The 26,990-nt window shown below is 40.9% G+C and overlaps 1 protein-coding gene across 6 annotated transcripts in view; it reads right to left on the bottom strand.

The window, feature by feature from the left end:
- LOC124612868 (xaa-Pro aminopeptidase 1) overlaps positions 1-26,990 on the bottom strand; it is a 130,377-nt gene that overhangs the window by 45,499 nt on the left and 57,888 nt on the right. For all 6 annotated transcript variants that reach the window (XM_047141300.1, XM_047141303.1, XM_047141301.1 and 3 more), the window contains exons 5-6: positions 14,583-14,678; positions 10,571-10,767 (exon numbers count right to left, since the gene is read on the bottom strand). In XM_047141300.1, coding sequence (XP_046997256.1) covers positions 10,571-10,767; positions 14,583-14,678 — 293 coding nt within the window. The remainder of the gene's footprint in view (positions 1-10,570; positions 10,768-14,582; positions 14,679-26,990) is intronic.

The following is a 26,990-nucleotide window of genomic DNA, read 5'->3' as shown; positions in this document are numbered from 1 at the left end:
ATTTTGCAACCATGACTTATTAAACTGATAGTTCAGTAATTCACACACCTGTCAGTACATGCTTTCTTTGGTATTTGAATTGTTTTCTTCTTCAAGTGTAAGGGTGTTTCCCCTGTCTCATACATCTTGCACACCAGGTGGAAGAGTTATAGTCACAACAATTGAGTCTTCCATTTCAGCTCATTCTATTATCAATATATTTGGATTCCTGTTCCTCCTCTTAATTCTAAACATCTATCTCTCCATTTCTCACTGAGAGATTCTCAGTTTTTTGCACTGCAAGACCATGTAACACTGCCATTTGTCCATTTCAGACATAACAAACTTTGTTTTTGAGAACTATTTAGTTTACCACAAACACTCCAAGGCCACATTTACTCTTCTGCTAATTTCTTCTGCTCTATGTCCAGTTATCTTCAAATGTCCTATCAAAAAACCTCATCAAATTGTTTAATGACTTTATCGTTAATTTTTACAGTTCTGTTTTCAACATACATTTTCTTAGCCTTATGAACCTCAATTTTCAAGCCTAATTTCACATCCTTTAAATCACTTTTTAATTTTACCAACAACAAGAGCAAACAGTTCTATGATGTCAGAAAAATGAAGGTGGTTCAGGTATATTCATTTAACATATATTTCTTTTTCACAGTTTAAGGACCAGAAACCATCCTCTATGGCTTCTGAAGAAAGTTTTGGGCACATGGAATCTCCCTGACTGCTTTCATCTGTCAGGTACTCACTACGCTGATGATGTTTAAAGTAGACTGTGTATAGTTTTTGGTGAACCAAAACAGGATGAAGCAATGCCTTGTTTCTAAAGAGCTCTTTGTATAGATTTTATGAAAACTGAGTCAAAAGTTCTAAAAATCTGTGAATCCCAGAGGATTCCTGTGCTCTGTTATGTAACTATTACAAAATATTCTGACACACAACATATCATACATTTCTTAATGTGTTCTCTGTTGAAATTTCTAAGTATAAGTTTCTAAGTATGGGTCCATCCTCTCAGCTTCAAGCCCCTGTCATTAGTTACTGCATCACTCAAGGGGCACAAGACCTTGCTTTGGTTTTCAGTCTTTAGACTAGTTTGATGCCAGTTCCTATTTCTCCCTACCATAACTACACAAATAACCTACCTAGTATCCAATTAACCATTTGTGAATTTCCTGGATTTTTATAACAAATGTTCAATTAACTTGTTTTGATATGGGCTTCACATAGACCACTTTTTTCCCTACTCTTCCAAATCTCTTCAAGTAGCTCACCTTTTTTTTTTAACATCTTTCTATAGCACTAAATTTCACACAACTTGATACCCTATTTTGATTTACAATCATCCCTAAAATGGCTTGCTCCAGACATACATTTTTATGGAAGATTCAACTATTTTAAAGCAAGCACAATATACCTGGTGCAAGTAATAGCACAAAATATCATGCCTGTCATCCATAAAATGTTGTTATAATCTATTTAATATTGGTAATACTATTCCATCAATTATGAAACTTTAACTGTGGGAATCCATCAACTTTCTTACTTACTGTTGAATATCTTACACACATTTCTGACACAGCACACAATTTCTTTTGCACCTGCTCATGAAACATATGTGGATGAAGTATTTGTACAGCTTTACCTGTCACTGTAAGGAACAATTATGTCATCACTGGCATACACCAATGTGTTACACATGTTACTGTAGTACAAAAACCTATCTTTATAGAAGCATAAACACATGGTGCATACTGAATAAATGAAGGGATGATTTAGGTTGTTGATTTATGTACAGGTTATACACGATTCTATGGGGGAGAACTAATTTTTGATACTCAAGCACAGAGTAACTGGGTATACACACTACTTGACAAATGATAAATAATCATGCATAAAACACAAAGCATCCATAACATGCACATAGAATCTATAATCCCTGTGATATAAACACATTGAGTCTCAGTCAAGTACAACAAAGAGACTGCTAAACACTTGAGCTTTTGGCCAAAAGGATGCCTCCTAGGCTGTGTGCGCAAGCGCGCGCGCCCACACACACACACACACACACACACACACACACACACACACACACACACACACACACACACACACAGTCTACTGTCTCTTGCCACTGATGGAGTGGTAGGGTTAAGGAGACTGGGGGGGGGGGGGGAGTGTAGGGGTGGAGAACGGTAAAGTGCTGTTTGTAGGAGCATGCAGGGACATGGTGGAGGAAAAGATAGGACAGCAAGATGCAGTGGAAATGTTGGGGAGGGGGGGGGGGGGTTGAAGGAGAGAATTAGAGGAGAGGAAGAAGAAAGAAGACAACCAGCAGGTGCTTTGGTGGAACGGAAAGCTATATAATGGTGAAGTGTGAACAGGGAGGGGTGAAGCACAGGCACTAACAAAGGCTGAGGCCATTGAGGACAGGAAGGTTATGGGAACACAGACTTTACTGCAGGAAAAGTTTCCTCCTGTGCAATTAAAAAAAAAAAGGTGGTGTTGGTAGGAAGGATCTAGATGGTGCAGGCTGTGAAGAAGTCATTGAACTGAAGAACATTTTGTTGGGCAGTATGCTCAGTAACTGGGTGGTCCAGCTGTCTCTTGACCACAGTTTATTGGTGGTCATTCATGCAATCAGAAATCTAATTGGTTGTCCTGCCCACATAGAATGCAACACAGTGATTGTAATTTAGCTTGTAGATCACATGACTGCTTCTGATTGGATAGGTGATGCTTGTGACTGGGCTGGGTTAGTTTGTGGTGGGAGGATGTATGGGACAGATCTTGCATCTAGGTCTATAACAGGGATGTGAGGAATGAGACAAGGAGTTGGAAGCAGGTTTGGAAAAGAGCTGGATGAGGATATTGCACTGGCTTAGGGAGTGGCTGGTGAGAGGATAGTTGGTGTGATATTCCTAATTTCAAGGCATGACGAGATGTAGCAAAACCCTAGTGGAGAATGTGATATCAAACGTTCTCTTAACCCCTCTGGCCTCAACCTTCGTTAATACAAGTCCTTCACTTTCCTATCCCCTTCCACTGCTCCCACTCCAGCACTACACAACATTCTATTCCACCATCACATCCACAGAATTTTTTTCCCTCTTCTACTTCTCTCCTTTTTCACCCCCACCCCCACCCCTCGGGCTCCAGCTTTTTAAGCTCCTGCCTGCACCTACTCTGACTCCACCATGTCCCCAACATGCTACCACAAGCAGCAGTTTACCATCCTCCACTCCTACCCTGCTAACCCTCCCCCTTCCCACCACAGCCTCCTCCTTACCACTGTAGTACAAGTTCATATGCAAACTGGCTCCATTGAAGATAAAGAGACAGAAGAAACGTATGATAAAATAAAAGAAATTATTCAGATAGTTAAAGGAGATGAAAATTTAATTGAGACGGGGGACTGGAATTCATAGTAGGAAAAGGAAAAAAAAGAAAAATAGAAGGTGCATATGGACTCGGGGAGAGGAATGAAAGAGGAAGCCACCTGGTAGAGTTCTGCACAGAACATAACTTAATCATAGCTAACACTTGGTTTAAGAATCATGAAAGAAGGTTGTATACTTGGAAGAGGCCTGGAGACACTGGAAGGTTCCAGATAGATTATATAATGGTAAGACAAATACTTAGGAACCAGGTTTTAAATTGTAAGACATTTCCATGGGCAGTTGTGGACTCTGACCACAATTTATTATTTTTGAACTGCAGATTAAAACTGAAGAAATTGCAAAAAGATAGGAAATTAATGAGATAGTACCTGGATAAGCTGAAAGAAGTGCAGGTTGCCAAAAGTTTCAAAGTGATCATTAGACAATGATTGACTACTACAGGGGAAAGGAATACAGTAGAAGACAACTGGGTAGTTTTACGAGATGAAATAGTAAAGGCAGCAGAGGATCAAATAGGTAAAAAGACAAGGCCTAGTGGAAATTCTTGGTTAACACAAGAGATATTGAATTTAATTGATGAAAGAAGAAAATATAAAATTACAGCAAATGAAACAAGTGAATACAAATGTTTAAAAAGTGAGATTGACAGCATGAGCAAAACAGTGAAGCAGGAATTGTTACAGGACAAATGTAATGATTTAGAAACATATTTCACTAGGGAAAAAGTAGATACTGCCTACAGGAAAATTAAAGAGGCCTTTGTGAAAAAGAGAAGCAGCTGTATGAACATCGAGAGCTCAGATGGAAAACCAGTCCTAAGCAAAGAAGGGGAAGCTGAACGGTGGAAGGAGTACAGAGGGTCCATACAAGGGAGATAAACTTGAAGACAATATTATATAAAGGTAAGTGGATGTAGATGGAGATGAAATGGAAGATATGATCCTGTGAGAAGAATTTGATGGGGCTCTCTAAGATCTACGTCAAAACAAGGCTCCATTCCATCAGAACTACTGATGCTCTTGGGAGAGCCAGTCATGACAAAACTCTTCCACCTGGTGGGCAAGATGTATGAGACAAGCAAAATACCCTCCAACATCCAGAATAAAGTTATAATTCCAAGTTCAAAAAAAGCAGTTGCTTGAACTATCAGTTTAATAAGTCATGACTGCACGATACTAATACAAATTCTTTACAGATGAATGGAAAATCTGGTAGAATCTGACCTCTGAGAAGAACGGTTTGGATTCCCAGAGAAATTTAGGAACATGCGAGGCAACATCGACCCTACGACGTATCTTAGAAGATAGGTTGACTTAGAGAAATCTTTTGAAATTGTTGACTGGAATACTCACTTTTAAATTATGAAGGTAGCAGGGCTACAATACAGGGAGCGAAAGGTTATTTACAACTTGTACAGAAACAAGATGGGCAGTTATAAGAGTCAAGGGGCAAGAAAGGGATGCAGTGGTTGAGAAGGGAGTGTGAAACAGGGACAGGGTTGTAGCCTATCCCTAATGCTATTCATCCTGTACATTGAACAAACAGTAAAGGAAATCTAAGAAAAATTTGGAGTAAGAATTAAAGTTCAGGGAAAATAAATAAAAACTTTGAGGTTTTCTGATGACGCTGTAATTCTGTCAGACACAGCAAAGGACTTAGGAGGGCAGATGAACGGAATGGACACTATCTTTATCTTTATACAAGATGAACATCAACAAAAGCAAAACAAGGCTAATGCAATGCAGTCGAATTAAATCAGGTGACACTAAGGGAATTAGATTAGGAAATGAGACACGTAAAGTAGTATGTGAGTTTTGCTATTTGGGCAGCAACAAAACAACTGATGATGGCTGAAGTAGAGAGGATATAAAATGTAGACTGGCAATGGCAAGAAAAGCCTTTCTGAAGAACAGAAATTTGATAACATCAAATACAGATTTAAGTGTTAGGAAGTCTTTTCTGAAAGTATATGTATGGAGTGTAGCCACATACGGAAGTGAAACATGGGTGATAGACAGACAGACAAACACAATAGAAGCTTTTGAAATATGGTGCTAGAGAAGAATGTTGAAGATTAGATGGGTAGATCAAGTAACTAATGATGAGGTACTGAACAGAATTGGAACGACAAGAAATTTGTGGCACATCTTGACCAAAAGAAGGGAACGGTTGAATAGGACACGTGCTGAGACATCAAGGAAAGACCTGTTTTGTATTGGAGGCAAGTGAGGGAGGGGTAAAAAAATGTAGAGGGAGATCAAGAGATGAATACAGTAAGCAGATTCAGAAGGATGTAGGTTGCAGTACTTATTTGGAAATGAAGTGGCTTGCACAGGATAGAGCAGCATGGAGAGCTGCATCAAACCAGTCTTTGGACTGAAGACCACAACAACAACAACAGTACACACATTCACACACACAACCACACAGACACCCAAACACATTCTCCTGTGGCCATAGCAAGACTGTTTGGGTGTCTGTGTATGAATGTGTACTACTGCTAGAAAAAGAGCTAGTGCTCGGCATCTAGTGTGAATACTTTTCCGTTGTGTGTTTCTGTGCTTTATGGATCAATCCATTATAGGTGAGAGGCTGCCTTTCCTTATCTTACATATTGCACCATCCAAGAATTTCCTTTACTGTTACATAATATTTTGTAATGACATCTTATGTAAGTAGATGGCAATTTGTGTAGTATGCAAAGCACACACTGTATGTACAGAATCAGGTAGTCTCAAGCATTTCTCCATTGTTATACAAATTGGCAGTTGATAACCACATTGACTGAAATTGGAAACAAAGTGTTAACAATTCAGCAGCTTCTGGTGGTTTATTGTAACATCCACTTGATATTTACAAGTTGTGGCGCACTACCTGTGTCAGCTATTATGAACTTATGGTCTTCATCACTGCAGAAGCCAGATGTGGGTATGGTGCAGTAGCCCTCCCACGTCAATGAAAATCTCTGTACATACTAAAACCACCGACAGTGCCTCACTCACCTTCATATGGGCAAGAACTTGCCGATTTAGGCTCAACAGTTAAAGGCCCTTTCCAAATGGCTAAGAAAAGATGATAGTTAGCTACTTCACAACACAGTGCAAGGCTTAAAGATTACACAGCCTGCACACACTGCAACTCTGCAGCCTATGTGCATTCCGCACAAGTTTCGTGTGACTATGCAAGCTGTGTAGCATGTTTATCATTAGGCCAGATAGAGTCAGTCATCTTCAACTTCCACCAAGCACTGCCTCAACTGTTTTATACAATTCACAAGTGAACACCAGGCAAATTGGGTACAGGCCTGCAGTCCTCTAGAACACACTACCCTCCCCATCTCTGCCATATGTTCATAATGCAACTCAAGCACCCACTGATCATACCAAAAGAGCACTTGCCACATTCCTCTCAATAAGATCCACAGCTGGAACAACCAAACCACAACCTAAAATTAAAAATATTTTATCCCTGCTTTAGAGGCTTCAGGTGGATAACCTCTACAGTGGCATAACCTTTACAGTGGCATGATTGAGTTGAGGTGTGGGTTGTTGTCAGGATGATTGGCGGAATCGCTGTCTTGGGAGTGTGCTGATGATGGCGGGTGTGGCAGAGCTGATGCAACAGGTGGCCAGTGGCCTGTTTGACACGAACAGCTCGGCAGGACAGCTGATGTGTGGAGTCCGCAGCAGCAAATCTACCATCTGGGAACGGGTCTGCAGCTCAAGCATAGTCCGCTGGAGGTGTGATAACTTGACACGATTCTTGTAATGGAAGACAGTCCTCAGCAGTGATATCTGCCCTTGCAAGTGGGGCTGTACAGCATCAGTATTCCCACCCACAGATAGGTGGTTAATCGGCTGCACTGGCTTGGTCTGGAGTGAGCCCGACGGTCGCCTACCAGTTAGAATGTGCCAGGTCCATCGTGGTGGACTTAGAACCAGCAGTAGGCCCATAGTTGGAGGAGGCCAAGGCTCATAGTGGCTGCTCACAAAATTGTGTCACCTCGTTGCCCATAGAAGACCTCCCCTCATAGATGGTATTGCCAGAATGACATCCCTTTGCAGACTGATATCTCTTTGGCTAAAAAAAATGGGTACTCATTTTGCTGAAACACCACTTCTGACCATGTACACCAAAACAAGCCCTTAGCTTGGAGGCGTAGTAACAAGCCTGTTCACACTGTAGTCGCTCTGTCTTTCTGCTGTATTGACATTATCAAGTTGCTGGTCCCTTGCTCAGCCACTCCGTGGACATCAACTGGTGGCATTGCTGCATCTGATGTAGTGCTGTTTTGGTTGGCTCTGCAACAGCAGTGGCATTGTCACTATTTTACTCAGTAGAGCCAAAAAATACTGACGGCACAACACTGCAGAGTATCATCCTTATACCACTATTCCTACAAAAACCCATAGGTCCAAGGCTCATACCCCTTTGAAAAACCTGGGTAGAATACCTGTTGCCTGCAGCTGCTTTCTTCTCTTATTACAGAACTATTTCTACAGCATGCTGTGTCCCATCAGAAGCAAAGCTGTTTTTAAAAGAAGCCGTGTGGTTTGTTAATTCCGCTGCATATGCTGGGCAGTTTTCTATGTTGGCACTCTAAGGCACCAACAGCCCACACAAATGGTCACCACAAACTATACACTGACAAGTATGGAGCATGTACCTCAGCACAAAACTGTCAGTAACAACTGTTTCAAAGGCCATTTCACCTTCATTCTTATCACAACAACATTTGTAATTGCATATGTGGGGGCTGTCCCTCAAAGACATTATACGCGCATACAATCATCCTAGGTTCTGTCTCCAATAGTTCCTGTCCTCTACGTATCACTATTCCTTCCCATTCTCCTCAAACTAGCTTTGTTCTATACAATGCATCTTCCTCCTCTCTTTCTAACTTCACATTTCTCACTACTCCATCGCTATCTTTCTTTGATTACATCTCTGTCACTGTTATTACAACTCTTTTTACTCCCCTCATCAGCCCCAGCTGAAGCCATTACTCCCCACTCCCACACCACGACTCCACGCAAATAAATAGATAGATAGATAGATAGAGATAGAGAAAGTGTGATATCTGATGTACAATTGTGTATAATTGTTAGTGGCATGTATGTCAGTCACGTTTTCCTCTGTAAAGTAACAGTCTGTTCACACATCTAACAATTATTCAGTAAAGTAAAGCTACTAATTAAAACATCAATAATATTACAAAAAGGATTGACTGCTACTCATTGTAAAGATAACTCGTTGAGTTGCAGACAGGCACAACGAAAAGACTGTTACACAGTATAGCTTTTGGCCAAAGAAAAGCACGCGCGCGCACACACGCACGCACACAGATTCACACAAGCAAGCACACCTCGTGTACACATGTCCAGCGCGTGCGCGCGCACACACGCACACACACACACACACGCACACACGCACGCACGCGCAGTACACCTCGTGCACACATGTCCACTACCACTGGCAGCTCTGATTGCAATGCAACTGTTGTGGGAATAGTTGGGGGGAGGGGGGGGGGGGATATCTGGTGGGGCATGCAGGGCTACATGGCGGCCTGACAAAACTGCTGGGAAGTGGGGTGCAGGAAAAACAGAGAGGAGGAGAGGAGAGGAGAGGAGAGGAGAGGAGAGGAGAGGAGAGGAGAGGAGAGGAGCAATTAAAGGGCTGCTGGCAGTAGCAGTCATGTGCATAAGGTACACTTGTGTGTTTGTTTGTATGTGTGTGTGTGTGTGTGTGTGTGTGTGTGTGTGTGTGTGTGTGTGTGTGTGTGTGTGTGTGTTTTCTTTTCTGAAGAGGGCTTTAGCTGAAAGCTATAATGTGTAACAGTTTTATCATTGTGCCTGTCTGCAACTCAATGGGTCATCTTTCCAGTGATTAACATTCCATCATATTGTTTATAGGTACTAAATAAACCTTTTTCCTAAAAATAATGCAAATAATAATGACAGAACAAATTAACTATATCACAGTTTTAGAATTACTCTTTCAGTTATACAAAAATGTGCTGTAAATACTTTGTTTGTGATTATTCATTTAACAAAGGAGACCATACAAAATTAATGCTAAGACATTCAACAAGGAAATGGGTTACCTGTCCTGCAGGGAAAACAAGTTGTAAATATTCTTTACTTTAAAACTGTTTGCCTGACTAGACATAAATCCCGATATTTGCCTTTCTGAAATATTTGATCCAGTTTCGCTGGAGAATAAATCAAATGCTTTGTATTTATTCAGCTAAAATTACCAATTTACAAGGTTAAGCACGATGGGGAGAGTGAATTAGAATTCCTTTCCTAAGGAAAGATAGGGCATTAACAGTTTCTCTTTTGCCTCTAATACACACCATTCTGAGATAATTGACCAACTATCTTTCAGTCCACTGCAATAGTTAAATTTGAATGTTTGTTTTCATAAATGCTGTTATCTGGGCAACAAATATTTGATTGGCTGCACCACAGCTGTCAAAACTACAGTATTTCACTGTCCCTTTACATACAACCAGTTTCAGGCTTTACACTTATTCTCATGTACAATACCAGAACAGGAGATGTGTTCAGTATTTCGCAATTACGCACTTATCAGAACAGCACACAAATATTACAAATTCATACAGGTGATGGAATGTGGCATTACATATATGACTTGGAAGCCAAGCAAAAGTGAAGTTGTGGAAAAAAGCTTCATCATCATTACAGAGGAAAACAAAACAAGTGAGGATCAACATGAAAATAATGTTGGTTTGTATTTCAACATGAAGGGAATAGTCTAAAAATTAAGGCATGCACTGTGATGATCAAAAGCTATGCCAGCCCATCTGGAACTACTTTAGGTCAGGAACTTCACATTTAGGTCACTCACATGATACAGGTCCATATGACCTTCCTCTTCTCTAGAATGAAAAGCAGCATAAAAGGGAATTTCCGGAACACACAACAGGTGAAACATTTTGTTAGACAAACACAGTATTTATGAAAGCAAGCACTCCAACTTAACTTATGGTTCCATATAGATGATGGTTGGTCAGTTGATATGAGGCAATGTGTAGGAACGACACTCAGCAAGAGGAGAACCTGTCAGTACCACTCCTCTGCTTACAGGAAAGCAATTATCAATCTGTTGCACTTAATGATACACTCTAACAAAGCACAATAAATGATAAGTACCTGCTCAGTAAGTACATCTTGTATTTTTTCATATGGGTGGATCGTGATGCACAGATCTTCCTGGTTAAAATGTTGCCGCACAGATGGTGTCAGCTTACATTCATCCATGAAGAGGTGCACACTGTGCATCGTGACAAGAGCATACGAGAAGAACACTGGATTATACGCAATGTCTGAGCCACGAAGATTTAACAGCCCTGTCAAAAAGAACAGAAACATGGATGTGAATGTTGATGACTTACTCAATGCTGCAAAATGTTACTAGGCACTAACATTACATAATTATGATGGAAACCTAAAAATGGAAATTAATATTTAGGCACTTATCTTTTCCCAAAAATAATTATTTTTCACAATTTCCTATACTTCCTTTTACTGTAAAGCAAGAACTTAAAAAATTGGAAAAGTGAGAGAACAGTATTTTGAAAGCAATATGTCTGTCAGCCCTTGCACAGTCTGTACCAAAATATAATTTAATCAAACTGAATACTTGGAAAGCTGATGAAAGAAATTGCAAGACTGAAGATTAATTGTGTTATAGTAGGTAACATCTCACATTTGATGAGATGGGAGCATTGTCAAAGCTAAAAAAGACAGAAAATCTGCCACCAAAATGAACACAGAAAAGGAAAATTCCATAGAAGAAAGGAGGGGATGACAGGAAGTAGCAAAGGGAAGATTATGAAGTTGTTTTTGTACCTACGGATCACTCTCAGTTGACTTCAAGGCTATGAATCTGACAAGACAGACTATTGGGAGATCATGATCTCTTCCTAAAAATATGCTGCTTATATACTTCTTGAGAATGCAGTATCTCCCTATCCCTCATTCTCCCTGCCCCCCTTTCTCTCTCATTTTTTTTTCAAAAATGCCCTCCTCTGAGGGGCTGAGAGACAGTTAAAAGGTTGCTGGGCTTGACTCCATACAATATGGCATATTGCAAGCATTGTAAGGTCAGATAGCATTTGTTTAAGGGATTGTCAAATAATGTGCATACTGCAATAGAGAACCCCAAAAGCCATGGGAACTAGTACAGAGTGTCATACTAAACTGAGGTAGTGATAAAGACTTCACACTGGCAATGCTTTACAAGAGAGATTGCTTCCCAAAAAACTAAGAGTTAAGAGGACCGAAAGTACTCTAAATTAAAACAGTTATAGAGTGCATTGACAAGAATATTTTGATGTACTGCTTCCTCTCTCACTGCAAGCTAGATTGCTGTACCTTTTAGGAACTGCATTAATCTCCCACATCTTTAGTTACACTATACATAATTCTTCACTTGACCAAGCAGAAACTTTCATCATTCAGGATTTTTGAAGAAGGAATAAAATGAGTGACTTTTGTAGCAAAAAGATGAGGGAAAGCTAAATAAATATGCTAGCAAGTGATGGCAACATTGTGCAATATGCACACAGCTGTGCATGTTATTTAGCATTTGTGCTAAATGATATTACTTAAGATTATGGTTTTGAAGTCCACATACATTATAACAAGAATCAGTAATTATTTCCTCTGAGTGGATGTCACACTACAATCTGAAAGTCCAGGATTTGGTCTTGGTGGTTCTACGTATATTTTTCCCTACCTGGCACTTGACTGAATTGAAATCCCACACTGCATTGTGTACATTAAAAATCTACCATTATAAATGCTAGGTGCCTACAAAGCTGGGCAGGTGTGCCACTTTTTGTGTCATGAGCCATGGTGTACAGAGACTACCTTTCAGGACAGCTGCAGATTTCGGTAGCACAAAAATCATTGGTTGTACATCCGAAGATTTACAGCATTAACAAGACACAAGGGGAAGAATAGATAAAAAGAGGTCACCAAGGTCTTTTGTTGTTTATCTTAATATCTATGGTTTGATCTTTATCATTACTAAGATTTATAATAAAAAACACATGTAAAAGCAATTGGAGTCTAAAGTCATCTGCCAAGATCTTGTAGATAAGAAAGGAAAGAAGCACACACAATTTCAAGGTACACTTTTGTCCCTTAAGATTGAAAACTCCCTACAGGTGGATACCTGTACAACGATCTATGAGCTAGGCATCAGAAGGTAATGAAATAATTGTATTAAATAGAACACTATGGCATTTAATTTTGTATCCAATGCAAAAATACGTTCACATAAACTATCGCACAATTGAGAATTTTGGATGTGAACTGCTTAAGAATGAGTTTTCAAGAGAACAGTGAATAGAAACTACATTCCACAAAATAAAGTGGAATTTTAAAAGTCTTTACATCCCATAAAAACTGAATACTTTGTTCAATAGTCACAAGAGGAGGAGGGATATTTGGAAAAGGTCAGGAGATACCAGTATGAAAAAATTCCAGTTAGATTACATCATGGCCACACAGATTTCAAAATCAGAAATAAGAACAGCAAGAAATTTATCAGAATTGGGACTCACAAAGTAGATGAAGCTGAGAAATTCTGCTATGTAGGCAACAAAATTACCCAAGATGAATGAAGCAATGACAAAGCAATCTAGTACTGGCAAAAAGGGCATTCCTGATCAAAAAAGTGTACTAGCACCAAACATAGGCCTTAATTTGAGGAAGAAATTTCTGAGAATGTATATTTGGAGCACGGAATTGTGTAGTAGTGAAACATGGACTGTGGGAAAACAAACGGAAGAGAATTGAAGCATTGAAATATGGTTCTACAGAGGAATGTTGAAAATAAAGTGGACGGGTAAGGTAAGGAATGAGGAGGTTCTTCGTAGAATTGCTGGGGAAAGGAAAACATGGAAAACACTGACAAGAAGAAGGGACCGGATGATGGGACGTCTGTAAAGACATCAGGAAATAACTTCCAAGGTACCAGCAGGAGCTGCAGAAGGTAAAAAATGTAGGGGGAAGACAGATATTGGAAAAAATGTGGAGGAGGATTTTCACAGGCTGAAGTTAAGCTCAGTATATATTAATGAGGTGAAAAGAAAGAAATAACCACTTCTTTTAGGAAATACAATAACTACCACACCAAAATACAAGGTGCCAAGTAAGTAGGCACAGTGGTTATGGGACTTTAATCATTTTTTTGAGGAACAGAATTCAAGTCTCCATCCAGCCTTCCAAACTCAGCCATTTCTGGGATTTCCTAAATATATCAAGGCAAATGCCAGGATGGTTCCATTGAATTTCCTCACCAATCCTTGTCCCACCACACTTGAGCTCTGCCTTTGGTAGCCACATGATCGACAGGATGTTCACCTAATCTTCCTTTCCTCATGGCATAGTGTACTAGTTGTTGGCATGGTTTATAAGTAGGAAATTGGTAATACAGTGAGCTCCCTTGAGCAACATGCAAAAAATTCTTGATATAAAAAATATAGTGGTGAACACCAATCTACAGATTTCCAACTGACATTGCAAGCTGATTAATTATAGGCTCTACGTGAGGAAATTTAGAAAGCAATAAAATATGAAGATCAGATTTATGAGCCAATGGGGAAACAACAGGAAAAGGAGGGAAACACAGCAATCTTATTGGAGAAACTGGGAAAGAGGAAATGAATGAGAAAAAGAAAGGATTCTGTCACTTTCCAAGATCTTTCAGCTAGTTATTGCAAACATGCTCAAAAAAAAAAAAAAAAAATAAAAAAAAATGAAGGAAGATATACCTGAAAAAATCATTGTGCCGACAAAACTTAAGAAACCACACATTGCCAAAGAAAGCATATCAGGAAACAAACTATTAGTGATGAAAATAAATTTCCCTAGATACTTACAATTAAATTTTGAATTTTTATTGTAATTTTGAGATGCTATTCACAATTTTTTTGTATCAGTTGCCAGAAACATTTTTTTCTACTCTGGAGTAAAGGAGATTAGCCATCAAAAAGAAAAAAAAAACATTGAGTCATTGACAGACATGCAGAAATAGCCTCCACTGTTCCTACATTATTTACATTCCAGCAGAACTTCCCTACAAAATTAACTTAAAATAATAATTTCATTGTTTCATAAAAATGCATTAATATATCTGACCATTATTACTTACATGCTACTTCATCTAGGGCTGTCACAACTAATAACGTAGCACCTTTCTCTGCTAGCATTGTTCGCACTTCTTCCACCTTTGTTTTTGATGTCTTCCCTGAAAAAATTAGAGGCTGGTTTATTAATTATAATGGAAACAAAGGATGGGGCATTAAGAAAATATCACACTCAGTAACATTATTACATTGTTGAGGTGAATGAGAAATCAACTTGTGACATTCAAATATTGCTATTTATAAAAATAATGGCAGGAGTCTGGATAATCCCTCAGTATATACTTGAGGAATTGAGTGGTCAACAGATGAATAAATAAGATTGATAATAATGCTGCACAAGATCCCTCGATTCCAAAACTTAGAGATGGCGACTTCATTTACTTTTATGTGTGTATATCAGCTGTAACTGTGCCTCCTGAAAATAAGAACTGACAAGCCCATCTGCCTTTTAGTGATGTTAATAGATTTCTACATGTAACTGTACTTTTCAAACAGTTCAAAAAGTAAAAATAAGGAAAAATAAGGAAGGGCGACAGTTCACTTATAGTCGATGAATGTGTGATAGACGCATAGCTCACATTCCTAACTAGACTTACAGCTATGGCTCTTTTTTAGTGTAAGTACTCTCTCTCTCTCTCTCTCTCTCTCTCTCTCTCTCTCTCTTTCCCTCCCCCTGCCCCTCTCCCCCTCTTGCACACAAGCACACCGCCCCCCCCTGCCCACCCCAAACAAACAAACAAACAAACCAACAACAACAACAACAACAACAACAACACACACACACACACACACACACACACACACGAGAGCACTCATGAAACTGCACTTGCCTGTAGCTGCAGCAACAATGACTGTTTATGTGTATTTATTCAGTCTGACAATAGAGGAAGGGAGGGAGGAAGGGAGTTAGGAAGGGTACGCAGAAACTCGACAGGAGTCAGATGTATGGGCTGGGTAGGTAATTGGAGATATGAGAAAGGTGGAGAAAGTGGCTCTGAATGCAAGATGGTGCTGTTGTTTATTGTCTAGTAGAGTCATCAAAAGATCAAAACCAATCGCAAAAAAATTAAGACAAGATATCTGTATAGTGTGAAAATTGGTAATTGACCCTAAATAATGAAAGTGAGAGGTCATCCACATGACTGCTAAAAAGAATCTGTTAAACTTCAGTTACATGATACATCAATCAAATTTAAAGGCCATAAATTCAACTAAATACCTAGAAATTACAATTATGAACAACTTAAACTGGAAAGAAACAGAAAATGTGAGGAAGGTGAATCAAAGACTGCATTTTTTGGAGGAACTCTTAGAAAACTGAAGAGATCTAAAGAGACTGCATGCACTACACTTGTCTGTCCTCTTTCGCAGTACTGCTGCGTATGTGGATTCTTGCCAGATAGGGGTAACGGAGCCCATCAAGAGAGTTCAAGAAGAGCAGCACGTTTAGTATTATTGAGAAATAGGGGGGGGAGAGTGTCATGCACACAATACAGTACAGGGTGTTTCAAAATGAATATACGGGTTTTAGGGCTTTGTAGCACATATTACATTCACCTTACAATTATAAATAATACATCAAATGAAAGAGAAACATAAACAGTTTTTCTTACAATTGTTCAGTGTGAACACCGATCACACATTGAGTCGATATGAGAGTTGTTCCAAAACCTTGAGCAATGTGTCAGGAGTAGCTCTCGCAACAACACTGTTTCTAAAGTCGGGTAGATCAGCTGGTATCGGAGACACATACATATGATCGCATCAGATCGTGTGTGAATGTGGTCATGCATAAAATGCTGTATCAACTGGCCCCTTGCACCCAATCCACCAGTCGGATACAACAACATTTAACCAGTTGCGTATTGAGTTATGCCAGGGAGGAGGCGCACCATCTTGCTCCCAAATAAAGATGTGTTGTTCAGCTTCTTCCCATTGAGGTATGGGCCATAGCTGCAGCACATCAAGATAAAAAACATCAGTTACAGTTGATTCACCGAAAAAGAAAGGCCCATTAACTCCCCGTGGGGATATTTCTTGAGGCTAAGTGTGAAAGACTGGCACTTGTTCAACATGTTTTTCAGTCACTCTTTGTCATTTCATACTCTTTCCATTGCACACAGGTATACAAACAAAATTCTGAGTTACTCTTTCATTTGGTGAATTATTCACGATTGTAAGTTGAACGTAATAAATGCTACAATGCCTTTAAATCTGCATTTGCATTTTGAAACACCCTGTATTTGCAGTAGACATCATTAAAACAACGGAGTTTCTCACTGCGAGGGGGGGCGGGGCTCTTCCCACGAAACTTCAATCACCAACTTTCTCCATCCAAAAGTATTTTGTTGACACTGGCCTACACAGGGAGAAATGATCATCAATAAGTGTTCTTTTCCTCCGTATGCTATTCTAGAGTGAAATAACAGAATGGGGTAAAGGTGGTTCGATGAACTGTCTGCTAGGTACTTAAGTTTGATTTGCATAGTAGCCATGTAGTGTTAGATGAAGTAACAAAATGAAGACTGCAAAATTAACATTCACATGAGAGAGAGAGAGAGAGAGAGAGAGAGAGAGAGAGAGAGAGAGAGAGAGAGAGAGAGAGAGGAAGGATTGGGGGGGGGGGGGGGGCGTGGAGCGAGGCAGGCAGGGTACAGGAGTGAAGGAGAGGGGACAGGAGGGGGGGGGGGGGGGGGATTAAAAGCAAGCATATGGTTTCAGCAGAATAGTAAAAAGTATAATAAAACTTATTAATGCTTAGCACTCTAGTCACTCAAAAATTGGCGACTTTTACAGAAACTCAGAAGTTAGTGCCAGCTTCAGTGTGACATGCTTTTAATAGCCTCCACAATGAAACTGTGTATCTAAACTTGGCAGAAAATCTAAAAAGATTCTGGTTGTAAGTAAAGTACACCAGTGGTAGGACAATACCTTCACTGTGCAATTGCAATGGTAATGTTCCTGACTACAGTGCCACTGAAGTGGCATTACTAAACACCGTTTTCCGAAATTCCTTCACCAAAGAAGACAAAGTAAATTGTCCAGAATTCAGATCAAGAACAGCTGCCAATATGAACAAGTAGATACCCTCAGTGCAGCAAAGCAACTTATATAATTTAATAAAGGCAAGTCTTCTGGACCAGGCTGTATACCACTTGGTTCCTTTCAGAATACGCTGATGTAATATCTCCATATTCAAGAACCACACACAACCACTTGCTCAAAGAAAGATCTGTACTTCGGGACTGAAAAGTTCATACAAATACACAACAACAAATGAAATAAAAGTAATCCATTGAATTAAGGATCCATATCACTGACGCCTATTTGCTGACAGATTTTATAACATATATTGTGTTCAAACATTACGAATTCGCTCTAAGAAAATAATATACTGATACACAGTCAGCACAGATTCAGAAAATATTGTTCTAGAATGCTTTTGACACTATTTCTCACAAGTGGCTCCTAATCCAATAACATGCTTATGGAGTACTGTCACAGTTGTGCAGTTGGATTTGTTATTTTCTGTCACAAAGATCAAAGTTCATACTAAAAGAAAGTCGCTGAGTAAAAAAGGTGGTGTCTTGAGTATGCTGGGGAAGGGAAGTGTTATAGGCCTCTGCTGTTTAAAATCTACATACGTCAATTTTTCCTTCTCATCCCATCCGGTAAGTCTCCCCTGACCCGGTATTCTCTGTGACTTTTCTTAACTATACTCCTTTTCCTCAACCTCTCTATTACTTTTCCTTCACCCCACTACTTTCCCTTCCAACTCTTCTGCCGGACAGAGGAGCCACTAGCTCCGAAAGCTTGCGTAAGGAAGCAACAAACAATGATAAGGGATGTAATCCTCCATGCTTAAAAATCAGAGTGATAGAAGTAGTTTACAACCGATAGCCCCCACCACTGCAGAAGTATTATTTATTGTTTAGACTAATACCTTTCTTCAGTCTGAAGCTTTCAGTGATGGAAGTTATACAGAAATTCTGATAAGCACATTTGGCAAGGTTATGTTGTCACTCATGTACAGCAGCCCCACCATGTGACTATTCAGTCAAGAGGTTCATGCCATCTTAGAGGGAGGGAAGGAAGGAAGGAGGGGGGGAGGGAAGGAAGGAGGGGGGGAGGGAAGGGAAGGAGGGGGGAGGGAAGGGAAGGAGGGGGGAGGGAAGGGAAGGAGGGGGGGAGGGAAGGGAAGGAGGGGGGGAGGGAAGGGAAGGAGGGGGGGAGGGAAGGGAAGGAGGGGGGAGGGAAGGGAAGGAGGGGGGGAGGGAAGGGAACGAGGGGGGGAGGGAAGGGAACGAGGGGGGGAGGGAAGGGAAGGAGGGGGGGAGGGAAGGGAAGGAGGGGGGAGGGAAGGGAAGGAGGGGGGGAAGGAGGGGGGGAGGGGGGGAAGGAGGGGGGGAGGGAAGGGAAGGAGGGGGGAGGGAAGGGAAGGAGGGGGGAGGGAAGGGAAGGAGGGGGGAGGGAAGGGAGGAGGGGGGGAGGGAAGGGAAGGAGGGGGGGAGGGAAGGGAAGGAGGGGGGGAGGGAAGGGAAGGAGGGGGGGAGGGAAGGGAAGGAGGGCGGAGGGAAGGGAAGGAGGGCGGAGGGAAGGGAAGGAGGGCGGAGGGAAGGGAAGGAGGGGGGAGGGAAGGGAAGGAGGGCGGAGGGAAGGGAAGGAGGGGGGAGGGAAGGGAAGGAGGGCGGAGGGAAGGGAAGGAGGGGGGAGGGAAGGGATGGAGGAGGGAGGGAAGGGAAGGAGGGGGGAGGGAAGGGAAGGGAAGGAGGGGGGGGGGAAGGGAAGGAGGGGGGAGGGAAGGGAAGGAGGGGGGAGGGAAGGGAAGGAGGGGGGAGGGAAGGGAAGGAGGGGGGAGGGAAGGGAAGGAGGGGGGAGGGAAGGGAAGGAGGGGGGAGGGAAGGGAAGGAGGGGGGAGGGAAGGGAAGGAGGGGGGAGGGAAGGGGGGAGGGGGGAGGGAAGGGGGGAGGGAAAGAGGGAGGGGGGAGGGAAGGAGGAAGGGAAGGGGGAGGGAAGGAGGGAGGGGGAGGGAAGGAGGGACGGGGGAGGGAAGGAGGGACGGGGGAGGGAAGGAGGGACGGGGGAGGGAGGGGGGAGGGAGGGGGGAGGGAGGGAGGGGGGAGGGAGGGGGATGGAAGGAGGGAGGGGGATGGAAGGAGGGAGGGGGATGGAAGGAGGGAGGGCGAGGGAGGGGGATGGAAGGAGGGAGGGGGAGGGAGGGGGGAGGGAAGGAGGGAGAGAGAGTAAGAGAGAGAGAGAGAGAGAGAGAGAGAGAGAGAGAGAGAGAGAGAGAGAGACTTCCTAGAAATTGTCATTGCCATCAGTAATATTTTCAGTTAGGAAATTGTCAGTTTTCTGTAATTAACAACCCAACCTCACCTACATCTACATGATTACTATGCAACCCACACTTAATTGCTTGGCAGAGGGTTTTCCGAACCTCTTCCGGCTATTTCTGTAACGCACCACTCAAATAGCACACTGGAGAAATGAACACTTAACCTTTCCATGCAAGCCCCCAATTTCTCTTATTTTATTATGCTGGTCATTTTTCCTAATGAAGGTGTAAGATTTTGCACTGACAAGATTCACATCCTTGTCTCCCTCCATATGTCTTGTAAAGGGAAAACTACCTTTATAGTTGCAAATCATTTCAGTGAATGAACTGTGTAGTGAAGAAAACACATCACCATGAGATTCCTGTTCTGGCATACATACATACATACATACATACATACATGAGTTGCAGAAAAGAATGATGTTTACTGTTGGGCTGACAATATTCTCAAAGAAGTGTCTAAGCATAGTGCAAATATCATCTGCCCTTTCCGGCTGACACTTTCATCACACTTGTAAAATACTGAGGTTGAGTCTGACAATACGTGTGATTTAAAAGAAGGTTTTATCAAACAAAAATCTAAAGAAGGTTTTATGTATGCAAGGCTTTTGGAGCTAGTGGCTCCTCCTCCTGGCAGGAGGGTTGAAGAGGAAGGAAAAGCGGTGAAGGAAAATGACTGGAGAGGTTTAGGGAAAGGCGTAAAGTTAAGAAAAATCACCCAGAATCCCGGGCCAGGGGAGACTTACCGAATGTGGCGAGAAGGCAAGACTTTCCTTCTCATCCCATCTGGCAACTCTCCCCTGACCCTGGGTTCTAGGTGACTTTTCCGAACTCTCCCACTTTTCCTAAACCTTTCCAGTCCTCCTCCTTCACTCTTCTTCCTTCCCCTTAAATCCACGTGCCCGAAGAAGGAGCTTCTGGCTTCAAAAGCTTGCACAAGTAAAACCTGTTTTTAATATGTGTGCTCTCTTGCCACTGCTTGGTGAGTAGATTTTTTATCTAGTCAATTACACTATATAGTCAAAAATTGAATATTTTTGTTGTTAAATATGTGTGTATTGAAAGATATGAAACAGCTGACAACAATATTACAAGTAAAATGTGGTTATGTAATGAGTAGGCAGATTTTTTAAAAATCAATAGTAATTGCCTCAATTTCTTCATGTTTTCGGGATTCTTTAAGACCATTTCTTTTGACTGAATAAAACTTCGTACACGTCTTTTAAAGGATATTCAAAAGAAGTAGCTATTTTTCTATGTTACAAGTATGGTTGGGATTGTTGTTAGTCTGACTGATTATAATATTTAAATAGCATTTATGGTCAATATTCTCACAAATATATTTTTTTTTTTTGTAATTAAAGCTTTAAAAATCACTAAATATCAAGATCTGGTCACATGATCGAAAACGCTCTGTTATTGGCTGATGCTCTGGTGACGTCACAGAGTAGGAGTTACACGAAGCTGTACTTGCCTTACAGGAGCATTAGCCAAAGTTACGAGGTATTTACATGCTTTTAACGCAAACAGCTTAGCTATGTAGTGATGGAAAATGCAATTAAAACTTTTAAGTTAACAAAAGGAAGGAATTTTGTGAATGCTGATAGTGGAAGCCCTGCGAAAGTTGATGAATTTATGCTCCACCAATTTAGAGCAGTGATATGTGCTATGTCGGACATTCTTTTCCCTGCTCCCTGCAACATCATTAAACTCACTTAAAATTAACTAATTTTAAAACTTTTGCAAATGGGTCTGTATTTTATAACTAGATTCTTGACCATCAGTCACGAGCTACAACTCAAAGCACAAAAAAATTAGTCTTGGTAAAACATAGTGCTGATTTTCTGTGCTGTGTAGAAGGCACTCAGCAGTGACACAGAATATATCAGGCGTTCCACACTGCAAAGGACAGTGCATTTGACTGTAGTAAAAGAGGGCATATGTTCAAATCCTGGAAGAGTCAAATATTTTTTAAAGTTCTACATGAAATACGAAAATAGCGTTAGCAAGAACTGATTGTAGCAGTTGTTCCGGTTGCAGGATATATTATATACAGCTTCTCATTAGTTTTAGTCTGAGAAATGGACAACAGAGGATAAATGCATTTACTTTGCGAACATACAAGTCATTTTTTGGAAAGCATTGCTAGTGGTGAAGATATAACCATATGTCCACAGTACAACAAAACATAGTTAGATGAAGTTATACAGAAAGAGATAAAGCGTGTACAAAATGCAGGTGACACAAATGTAACAGCTCTGATGTTTGTGAGCGTAAACTAAAGTTAGCGTCTGCAGCAGACTTACTTCACCTTTATGTCAGATGATGAAACTGCAACAGTTTCAATAAGGATTCTACCTAGACAGCAAGGAGATAAAATAGTTTCTAATAAAGTAAAAAGTGTGTGGTCACATTAACTAGAAAATATCTTTTTGAAGGTGACGTGTAAACAGCTATTGTAAATTTAAGTGCATGTAAACAGCAAGGAAAACACAGTAATATTCTGTTTCTGATCAGTGTGGCGAAGTTTTATAATTGTTATTTGGTTTTCATATGAGAGGACTGTCGAGTTGATCTACAAATAAGTTAAACTGTTCTTTCGGGTTAGATTCGAACCAGTGATCTAGGAACATCATCTTATGAAATTCAACGGTTTACCGCTCTAACAACAGAGCAACCAAATAATTGAGGTGTAGTTATGTAAAACGACAATTATCGCTAGGAGTTTTAATTTTGTTAAATGACACTATCCTTCGTTGTAACAGTGGAAGACCATATCTTGAAGATAAGTTAATGTTAACTTATGTGCTGATCTGGTGGCAATTTGCTGGTACAGTGCAACCACATTTCATGTATCTTCTCATTCTCTGGAACACCCAAAAACAACTTTTTAGGAGTTTTTGTAGATGCATTTTTACAGTGTGGTACTGCACATGATATGCAACCCATTTTCTGGAATGTAAATTCCAAAACAAGACATAACTCTGAATTAGCATTATCACAGACGGTAAATTGAGTTCATGGTTCAGAGTAGTTTCAGGAGTAAGACAAGGCTGCAGCCTGTCTCCACTGTTGTTCATATTATTTATGGATCATATGTTGAAAACAATAGACTGGCTGGGTGAGATTAAGATATGTGAACACAAAATAAGCAGTCTTGCATATGCGGATGACTTAGTTGTCATGGGAGATTCGATTGAAAGTTTGCAAAGTAATATTTCAGAGCTAGATCAGAAATGTAAGGACTATGGTATGAAGATTAGCATCTCCAAAACGAAAGTAATGTCAGTGGGAAAGAAATATAAATGGATTGAGTGCCAAATAAGAGGAACAAAGTTAGAACAGGTGGACGGTTTCAACAACTTAGGATGCATATTCTCACAGAATGGCAACATAGTAAAAGAATTGGAAGCGAGGTGTAGCAAAGCTAATGCAGTGAGCGCTCAGCTACGATCTACTCTCTTCTGCAAGAAGGAAGTCAGTACGAAGACTAAGTTATCTGTGCACCGTTCAATCTTTCGACCAACTGTGTTGTATGGGAGTGAAAGCTGGGTGGATTCAGGTTACCTTATCAACAAGGTTGAGGTTACGGATATGAAAGTAGCTAGGATGATTGCAGGTACTAGTAGATGGGAACAATGGCAGGAGGGTGTCCACAATGAGGAAATCAAAGAAAAACTGCAAATGTACTCTATAAATGTAGCAGTCAGGGCGAACAGGCTTAGATGGTGGGGTCATGTTACAAGCATGGGAGAAGCAAGGTTACCCAAGAGACTCGTGGGTTCAGCAGTAGAGGGTAGGAGGAGCCGGGGCAGACCAAGGAGAAGGTACCTGGATTCGGTTAAGAATGATTTTGAAGTAATAGGTTTAACATCAGAAGAGGCACCAATGTTAGCACTGAATAGGGGATCATGGAGGAATTTTATAAGGGGGCTATGCTCCAGACTGAACGCTGAAAGGCATAATCAGTTTTAAATGATGATGATGATGATGATGATCTGTACGATGCAAAAAGTAGCAATTGACTCTAAACAGTAAAAAGTGAGAGGTCATCCACATGAGTATTAAAAGGAATCTGGATATTTTCTGTTACAAGGAAAACACAAATTTAAAGGCTGTCATTTCAGCTAAGCAGGTAGGGACAACAATTACTAACAAGTTAAACTGGAACAATCACATGTTGTGGAGAAAGTAAACAAATGATTGCATTTCATTAACGGAACACTTAAGATGTTCAGATCTACTAAAAGGATTACCTACCTTGCACATGTCTGTTGTCTTCTGAAGTTCTGCTGTGCACTATCGGATCCTTACTGTGTAGGAATGATGGACAACATCAAAACAATATTATGAGAAGGAAAGTTGCCACTCACCACACAGCAAAGATGCTGAGTTGCAGACAGGCTCAACAAAAAGAGACTCACCATCATAGCTTTTGGCCATTAAGGCCTTCATCAACAAATGCAAACGCAACTCACCCACACGACTGTGTCTCAGTCAACTGAAACCACACTGCCAGTTTGTGTGTGTGTGTGTGGGGGGGGGGGGGGGGGGGGCTTCTCATAATATTGTTATATTCCATCCGCGATTTTCCATTGTTGGAAACATCAGAAAGTTCATAGAACAGCTTGTTTTATTTTATTGGGAAAAAAAGGAAGTGTATAATGAATATGATATGCAGTTGGGGTTGTAATCACTAAAACAAAAACATTTCTTGTTGCAATGAGATCTTTTCATGAAATTTCAATCACCACTTTTCCCTCCAAATGAGAAAATATTTTGTTAACTCCCACCTTCATAGGGAGAAATGACCACCATAATAAACTAAGAGAAATCAGAGCTTGCACGAAAAGATTTAAGTGTGTATTTTTTTGGTGTGGTATCAGAGTGGAGCATTACTGAAAAAGTCTTAAGTGATTTGGAGAACCCTCTGTCAAGTACTGAAGTGTGAGTAACAGAGTGATCATGTAGACATAAACGATAAATGAAACTGGGTTGTTAATTACAAAAAACTGATAATTTTCTAACTGAAAGTATTACTGATAGCAACAAAGATTTCGAGTTTAGCCCCCCCCCTCCCCCCTCCCGTAAGAGGGTACCAACCTCTTGACTGAACAGTCACATGGTGGGGTTACTGTATATGAGTGACAAATGTGCTTATCAGAATTTCTGTATAACTTTCATCACTGAAAGTGGCAAACTGAAGAAAGGTATTAGTCTAAACAATAAATAACACTTCTGCAGTGACAGGGCTGTCACTTGTAAACTATTTCGATCGCTCTGATTTTTAAGCACAGACGATTACATTCCTTGTCATTGTTTGTTTCTTCTTTTAATATCTTCCTACAGGGTGTTTACAATGAAACTGACCCAGAAATAGTACACCAAACACTAAGAATCTTAACATTATATTAAGGTTATTTGACATAATGATTATTTTCTGATGCATAATGATTTGTGTTACCCAAGTTCACACACGCAGATAGATTGAACTACACTTTCACTGAAGAAATAAAAACTGGCTCAAATACTCTGAAATCAATTCTTTCAGAAACTATCAGCACAACTGAACATGCACATTTTGGTATGAAAGCTGTAATTCATGCACAACTGAGAATTTGTAAGGATACGGCTGCAGATCCTTTGGATAATGTTGTGATATGATGATCTAATTTCCACTTGCACATCTAAACAGCATTGGGATTTCTGTCAAACATTCACTTGAGCAATGCTATCGGGTATTAGGACTCATTCTGGATAGTTTTTAAGGATCTTTTTCTTGTTAACATTACTTTGTCATTAAATACCAAAAACAGTCGCATTCCAGAAGAAGCACTACTCTACAGCGAAATTTGTCATGCATGTGTAATTACGAGGTTTGTACCAAAAGTAAGGTACCCAATGAGCTACAGCCTCGAGGGAAGGCGCTAGGCTAAATCCGATGACAGTGACGTGCACAGTGGTTCCACCACTCTCGAGCCCGCCCGTCCGCGATTCACTGCGCCTACCGAGTGCGAGGTTTGAGCAGTAATCAGGTTTCTCCACACAGTGAAGTTACCGCTCATAGAGATTCATTGGCAACTGACTAAGGTTTAAGGTGAAGAGTGCATGTCCGCTCAGCACATCCGCAAATGGTGCAGGGCTTTTGCTGAGGATCACATGGAAGTTCACGATGATGAATGGAGTGGAAGACTACGGTTTCGGGTGCGACTGTCCAGAGGATCAACAGTGAGCTGCTCAAAGATCGGAGGGTCACTGTCCGTGAACTTGTTGAACACATTCCTGAAGCTTCCCATGGCACAATTGAAAGAACTTTTTAACAGAAATGTTGGGTTATCGCAAGGTGTTGATTGCTGGGTCCCCCGGATGCTGACTGGCGGACACAAGGAGCAACGCCTTGACTGTGCTTGCAAGTTTCTTCAACAATGTGACGAGGGAGGCAACAAGGAGAAGTTATTGGACTCTACTGTCACGGGAGATGACAAGTGGGCGTTCCATTACACCCCTGACACAAAACAACAATCTCATCAGTGGCGTCACTCCAGTTCACCGCCACCAAAGAAATTCAGACAAATGCAGTCAGCAGGAAAGGTTATAGTGACTGTGTTTTGGGATCGGAAGGGAGTACTCCTTATCGATTTCATGCGACCTGGGATGAATAAACTCAGACAGATATTGCGAAACATTGACAAACTCCGGCAAGCAACCCAGAATCACCAGAGAGGACGACTGACGGGAGGGAGTAGTACTTCTTCGCAACAACGCTCGACCCCACACCGCTCGTCAAACACAGGAGCTTTTGAAGAAATTTGGGTGGACTGTTATACCCCATCCCCCGTACAGCCTAGACTTAGCCCCCAGAGATTATCACCTCTTCCCGAAACTAAAAGCACACTTAGGTGGCAAACGCTTCAAGAGCGACGATGAAGTCCAAGCAGAGGTTACACACTTCCTCAATGGGTTGCTAGGAGACTTCGACTTAGGAATACAAAAGCTGGAGCACCGTCTTCAAAAGTATGTAAAAAAAATAGAGACTATGTTGAAAAATAGACAAAAGTGTAAGCTTTTCAACAAC

Source organism: Schistocerca americana, chromosome 4 (genome assembly GCF_021461395.2).
Source record: "Schistocerca americana isolate TAMUIC-IGC-003095 chromosome 4, iqSchAmer2.1, whole genome shotgun sequence".
In the NCBI taxonomy this organism is placed as follows: domain Eukaryota; kingdom Metazoa; phylum Arthropoda; class Insecta; order Orthoptera; family Acrididae; genus Schistocerca; species Schistocerca americana.
Note: the sequence above shows the minus strand (reverse complement) of the source record. Positions and strands in the feature narration are given on the sequence as shown.